At 30.9% G+C, this 7570-nt stretch overlaps 1 protein-coding gene across 1 annotated transcript; it reads right to left on the reverse strand.

The window, feature by feature from the left end:
- Positions 1-1586: 1586 nt before the first annotated feature.
- LOC130811257 (VQ motif-containing protein 9) lies at positions 1587-7046 on the reverse strand. The gene is made up of 2 exons (XM_057677480.1): positions 6082-7046; positions 1587-2694 (listed from the first exon to the last, which is right to left on the reverse strand). The coding sequence occupies exon 1, from the start codon at positions 6842-6844 to the stop codon at positions 6092-6094; it is 753 nt and encodes a 250-aa protein (XP_057533463.1). The 5' UTR covers positions 6845-7046; the 3' UTR covers positions 1587-2694; positions 6082-6091.
- Positions 7047-7570: the final 524 nt, after the last annotated feature.

Below are 7570 nucleotides of genomic sequence, written 5' to 3' on the forward strand. Positions count from 1 at the left end.
CCAAAATAAAAATAAAGCATTTAAGGCAACTTAACCCAATAAAAAATGGAATACTTAGGGTGTATAAGAGAGAGTAATAAGTAACAAAAAAAACAAATTGCATAAAATAAGTATAGCAAGTCTTGTATAAGACTATCTCACTGTAAAACGAGCTTATACAAACAGCTTATTAGTAAAAAAACATAAAAAAATTTAAAATATAATTTTACAATTGTACAGAAATCATTTTTTTAAAAATATTTTAATAGTAAAATCGTCTTTTATAATAAGACAGATCTCAATAAAGAATTAGGAAAAAAAATAAAGCATAAAGCAAGTATGGGCCTATGATTGAAAAGTGATAGATATAGATATATAGTGATAATAGGCTTTATCTTGCTCATTTCCCAAAAGATTGGCCACCACAAAGCCAAACAAATAATTCCCACTTCACCAATAACCTTGAAAATAACCCATTTTTATTTAACTTTTGCAGGAACAAATTAGCCCACAAAGCACCAATGTTTGGTTTCTTTCTCTTTATTTTCTTTTATAATCTCACCTTTTTATTTTACTAACTCTTCTTTTGACTGATATCCCCTTAAAGTAATTACAACTCTGACCAAAACTGGACAACCTTTCCCAACTCTACTATTTATTGCATTATTAGGAATCATTTTTATTTACCAAACTTAGGAGTATCCAACATTACACCTTACCCATTCCAAGGCAAGCTTGGTGTACATGTCAAGAAACAATTTTTTGATAATAAATGAAACAAGTTTTTTTTTAAAAGCTTGTATTGGGTGTAAATATTTAGGGAAAAAATAAAGACAAATTAATAAAATAAAAGTAAATATAAATGCATTTGAAATAATTCAGATAGTTGTGAAGATGATAAAATAAGCATAAATAAAAATAATGAAGGATAAAAAAGATGATTTCACCTGTTACAAAGGTAATATATTTCCCTACGCTCCCGTAGGATAAATATTTATCCCATAAAATTAAGAGCTCCCTTTATTTTTTATTACTTTGTAACCATTCTTTCACCTCTACAACACTCAAATTTCATTAATTTTTCATTTATCAACTTTATTTTCTTACTTTAACTTTTTTACTCTCTTAAATATTTACACCCAATTCAAGCATACCCTTAATCTTATAAAGTTTATGACACTAGTGAAAATATAAAAGTACAAATAAACAACACAGCTCTAAATATATTACAAATTTATCCTTAAATAAAATTGAATCTTTTAGAGATATTACACGATTCACACTCTAAGAAATGTTCTTAATATATAAGATAATATTATTGTCTTTATACATAGTAATCATAACAAATCTTTCTTATTCTTTTCATACTAAGTAGCTTTCTTTTAATCCTAAATATTTCTTATTCTTCTTATAAATATTTATGTATTACTCCCTTTATTCTTTAATAAAGTTCCCACGAAGAATATTCACGGGAATAAAAAAAAATAGGATCTTTTAGATAGTTGATATATTATTTTAATGAATAATAAATATGATAGAGAAAAAATAGAAACCATAAATATTAAAAAATACTTAAAAAAAATGAACGAAAAAAATATAAGGATCACAACTAATAAAAAATTATTTTTATAAAGTTAGTGTAAAATATATGAAAAGCATAAGAAATATAAAAATATTAAATAAAGTTAGAAGAAGATATGTAAGGACCATAAGTATTAGAGCTGTTCAAATGTGTCACGACTCACGACCTAAAAACCCGAACCGAAAGTTAACTGACCTGAAAATATGTTTCTTTTTTAGGTTTATCGAACCGACATTATCCGAACAGAAGTTCCACCCGAACCAATTTACGACCGAAAATCGTAAAATCGAACCCCAACTGCGACCGATTTTTATAACCGACATATAACCGTTAATCAAGATTACCCGAACCTAATAGTGACCGAACTGAATCATGCTCAAAACCGAACTTGATCAGGCTAAAACCGACTTAACCCGAACGAATTTTTAATCGAAATGCTGTAAACCTGAACCAATTTTTAACATAAAGATATGATCGACTCATATTCAATCATCTTATTAGTTAATCTAATAAAGTAATAGAAATTTTAATAAATTAAAGTTTATAAATACATGATTTCATATATTTAGAGTTAATAATTAATGTTCAATGTTTATTTAATTATTTTCAATCAAATGAGATAAAAAATGATAAAACTTTATTTTTAATTTACAGTCAAACAAGTAAAAGTAACAAAGTAATAATCACTAACTGATTTGCATTTTAACTATTTTGCCTTAACTAAGGGGAATCTTATCATCAATTAAAAAATTTCTAAGTTAATTTGATATTGAATCGATCTATTGTAATTAATAATTCATAGCCGAATTCCACTGGAAAATAATACCTGAACTCGATCTGTACCCGATAAACCCAACCGATTATTAACCGATGACAGTCTGAGACCAATTGACTACTCGACACGAACTTCAACCGACACCGAACCGATGCTAACTCGATAGCTCAAATAACTGATCTTCAATCGAACCGTGACAAACCGACCTGACCCGAGTGTGACCCGCCGTAACACGCATCCGAAATATAACTGAACCGAATGACACTCGTCCAAAACCTACCTGATCACCCGAATGAACACCTCTAATAAGTATTACTCCCTCCGTTCTTTAATGTTCTTCCCATTTTGAATGTTTTACCTTAAGGAAAGAGAAATTTAATTAATGTTTTTGGTACATATATAGAAGATTAAATATATCTACGTGAGGTGTCATTAGATTTGTCATAATGTATATTTTTTTAAATTGTATTTTTACAATTTTTTATTATGTGTATTTAGATATATAAAGTTTAAAAATATGCTTTAAAAATTATGCAAAAAGTAAACGAGAAGAACAAAAAAGAACGAAGAGTATTTAAATATTAAAAATGAGGATAAATAAGGTTATTTTAGTGGGAACAACAAATAGAACCAAAATAACAAATAAGAATTTCTTTGAGGAACGAAGAAAGTACTTAGCAAAAATAAAAATTATATTTAAATTTAATTAAGTTAAAATCAAATGCATGTAAAAAAATCTTTTAGACCCTAAAAAATTTTAAACTCTATACAACAGTCTGTTTTACCATGGCTATATTATGCTTCTTAATGAAGACTGAAGAGAGTTTTGAGTGTATATGCAACAAGCAAAAGGATGAAAAAGAGTACAAACGGGTCTCCTGAGGGATCATCTCTTTGGGAGACGTTTCTCAGACTCGACTAAATTAAAAATAATCTCCTAAAAAGATCGTCTCTCACAAGAATTTCTTGTAAAAAGAGTAATGGAGCAGTATACTCTAATACTTGGTCAATAAAAAAATAAAAGGACATATATCAATGATCACATACCAATTTTATATCATATCATATCAAATAAGATGGACATAGAACACATTAAATAAAAAAAAATAAGGGGTAGAGAACTTGAACAAGTTACCCAGAAATGATTACAAGCATACACCAATCAAAGCTTCCTATGATTAAATTTATAATATCTCTACAGCTAAGTAGTAAGTAGAGTAATTAACATACAATCTTACCACATGGATGGTCTGATGAACTTACTCTTTAACATGTACTACTAATTTAGTTGAATTATAAAAGATTATCACTAATTGCGGGACATGTTTCTGGTTATTAAGGTCTGCACATGCCCCACAATTTTCCAAGAGTTTTTTCACCAGAAGCAGCCTATGTTTAGAGTTTAACTAGTGCTAAAAATGTCAAATGATTCTTAATCCATTATTTGCATAATGGAAAGATATGGTCGTGGTTGCAGAACCCACCATAAAACTACTCCAAATATTATACTAGAATGTTTGGCAAAGTAGCTTTTTAGGAAATTTTAGCTGATTTTGAGACAAATAGAGAATTGGATGGTCAAACTAATCAATGCTAATGTTTGGCAAACCAGCTGGTTGAAACAACTTATTATTATAAATAAGTTGTTTTTAAACATGCTCTTAGCTGCCGGTTCAAAATTAACTTAACAAGTTAATAAAATCAGTTGGTTAAATGAATTACGGTAATCAGCTATCAACTGTTTGTCAAACATTCATGATTTCGTAATTTCTTCTTTTCCATCCTACTCGGTAAATATGTTACTTTTAGTTGTCACGGAGGTAACCCTAAAGTAATGCGACCCATATTTTGCAGTATTATCTTACACAGAAACTCAAACTCAAAAATGACATATGGATGGAAAGGTATAAGAGCAGTTAAGATGTGACAACCATAATAAAGACAAGCATTCAGGTTTGAATTCCAAAAGGAAACTTTGACCAAAACGTCCTACATCACTAGAATAAAACACATTACATACTTTGAAGTTTCTGCTTTACATATGTAATTATCAGGTTCCAATTAGGAATTAGTAATGCACAACTTTGGACATTACCAGAATCAGGAACACAGCTAAAACAGGGGCATAATGTCCGTTCATCCTCTATCTCTTTAAATTTGCTAGTGTTTTTTGCAGATCAGATGGCAAATTCAAGGGCCGAGCCAAGTAGACTCTGAACAACTCACAAAAGTTTCTACCAAACAGCTCACAGAAAGGAAATTGTTAAGATCCAAGTAGTCCCACAACCTTGATCCACACTACACTAAACCCGTGCAAATATTGTACTCTAACGGGATGTGTGATTATTGGCATTAAATAATGTAATAGAAGTAAATTTTACTTTATATTTCCGCAAAATGTGATACATCATTCTCATGATACTGAAGCTCTCGATCTCAAACATTACCTTTTGAATGGTAATAAAAGTAAATGAATTTCTGTAAAGAAAATAAATGACTAGCGTACGACAACTACGACCAAAAACCTTATCAAATGAAGTATAGTTTTCTTGGATATCCCATTAAATTTTTATTATCATTTCCACAAGAAGAGGCGTAAAAATTATCTTGGAATCACATTCCCTAATGGACAAGGCCGTTTGGCCACCAGAGAACTTCAAATGACCCAATTAAAATGATGAAAGACTGGTTCGGCATAGACCCAATTAAGCATCCACAGAACTTCAAATGCCCAGAATCCCTCCTACAACTCAAAGAGCCCTGTGCCAAACTTTTTCTATGTGCATTTAATAACTCAATTCAACCATAATAGACTTAGTTTTCTTACTAACCAGCAACTTATTCCTTAGTAAATTCTATATCAGGCTAGAATCTTTCGATGTAGACACTAATCAATCATCAAAACACCACAAAATCAAACCAAAACCCAAAATTCCTATAGTACCACATTCACAAATGACCAAGCTGTTCAAACAAATCAGGAAATTTAGAAAAATTAAATCTTTTCAACACATTCATTCAACAAACATGACTAAACTTCATGTCAAAGACTCTAATCTCTATGTTGGGATGATTTATCATAAATTAAAGACGGCGTGCACACTTTAGAAGTCATTAAAGCCGTTTGCTCCCATTGTCATATGGTTGTGCAATGGTATCTTCTTGGCTTAGGGTCACCTCATATTTCTCGATAATAGGCTGACATTTACAATAAGTCTAGCCTAAACTTAACTCTACCACCATGTCCTTTGAATTTGGTACTTTATGCAAAAGATGTAGTGTAACAAACTCAACGTCACATGAAGTAAGAGATAAATTCAAATAAGAGCCAATAGATTTACATTTTTTTTGCACTAATAGAACATACTATTAAACATAAATCAATAAGTTGACAACATTTGCAAAACAAAACTAACTCTTTTAATTTATCATACATGTATATATAAATTGAATAAAGATATCAACAACTAGTGCGCCACAAATCAATAAAAATTCATTAAAATTAAAATTAGAATAAGAAAAAATATATATATATATAAATATATTATATAGTCAATTCATTTTTTTTTTCCATTAACAGAACTAAAAAAAACAAATGTCTATTGCTCTTCTCTTTCTAAATATCCATTTACATCTCCATCATCCAACAACATCATGCACATCTCTAAAATTCTATTAATTCATACATTTTCTGATCACATAAATCTATAGCAATAAAACTTCTTATAATCAACAAAAAGATTACCTGAAAGGGGTCACAAATCCCTCCATTTAGGGCTAGGGACAGTAGGAGAAATCGGAAACCCTAACGTACCATTTCCCGTCGGAGAAAGGAGAGGGCACGGCGATTTTGGTGACGGAAAACATCCAAATGGAGGAAGCATCGCCGTTAAATCCGCCGGAGAGTTGGCAGAGGTAGAAGGAAAAATCTGACCTGTACGATTGAGAGAAGACTCACTGGTATGGAGAAATCTCATGTAAGCAGAGATGGGACTCTCAGCAGCCGCGTGACAAGTCGGGAAAGGTGGGAGAGGAGAGAGAGGGTTGACGCCATTAACAGCGGAGTTTAGCAAAGAAGGTGGACGAGTACTAAGTTGCGCTAGTGGTGGTGGGCGTATACGTTGAAGGCGAGAACTAGCCGGCTTAGGAGCATGAATCGGCGGCGGCTGAGCGGCGTGAGCAGGTGAGCCGGTGAGTTTCTGGACAACATCACGGAAATCACTCTTGTTGATGTTATAAACCGGGGGTTGTTGTTGTTGTGGAGGGTGAACCGGCGGTTCAAGAGGCGGTCTAGTGGGGATAAAAGAGGAAGAACCGGCGACGTTAGAAGGTGGGAGGTTTAAGGGAGTGGGTTTAGAGATCTTGTGAGAAAGTTTATTGAGATGTCTCAAGAAATGATCTTTGTTGTTGGGATTAATGGTGGTAGATGAAGAAGAAGTGGAGGAATCTGCAGAGACATTATTATTATTATTATTATTATTATTATTAATATCATTATTATTATCCATTTTGATTTGGGTGGGTTGAAGATGAAAGGGTGTGTTTGGGAGAAAGAGTGAGTGTTTGTGGTTGAAGAAGGAGAAGGTGATAATGATGATGATGAAGGTGAGATTTTGTGTTATGATTTGGAAAACATTATGGGGGGATTAAGAGGTCGGTGGTAAAGGGACAATAAGACAATAGCCTTCTTATATTTACTACTCTTGTCTATTATTTATAGCCCTACTAAACACTATTATTAATTTATTACTACTTACTAGGAAATTAGAATATTTATTACTCAAATTATGTCAATTTGAATGTATGCTCTAAAATTCAAAAACTCTCGTATATCTATATTTGAGTTTTTGCACAATTCAAAAAAAAAAAATATTTGAGTTTATGCAAAATAAAAAGACAGAGAAAAGTATGACTATTTATCCCTCTCTATTAGCACCATTTATTTTTTTTTTGTTATACTTAGCGAAAATGTTTATAAATTTGAATATAAGATTTATCTAGTTCAAGTGATTTCTACTTATTCAATTAATTTTTATGGATTAAAAATTATTTTTTACTAATGAAACCTAATTTTTACTAGTTATAACTAATTTTTACTAATTAAACTGACTACTCCCTTTGTTTTTTTGTTCTTCCAATTTACTTTTTGCACAGTTTTCAATGCAAATTTTAAATTTCAATATCTTTAAATACACATAATAAGAAATTATAAAAAATACATAATAAAAAAGCAT

The sequence above is a fragment of the Amaranthus tricolor genome, chromosome 4 (assembly GCF_026212465.1).
Source record: "Amaranthus tricolor cultivar Red isolate AtriRed21 chromosome 4, ASM2621246v1, whole genome shotgun sequence".
Taxonomy (NCBI): Eukaryota; Viridiplantae; Streptophyta; class Magnoliopsida; order Caryophyllales; family Amaranthaceae; genus Amaranthus; species Amaranthus tricolor.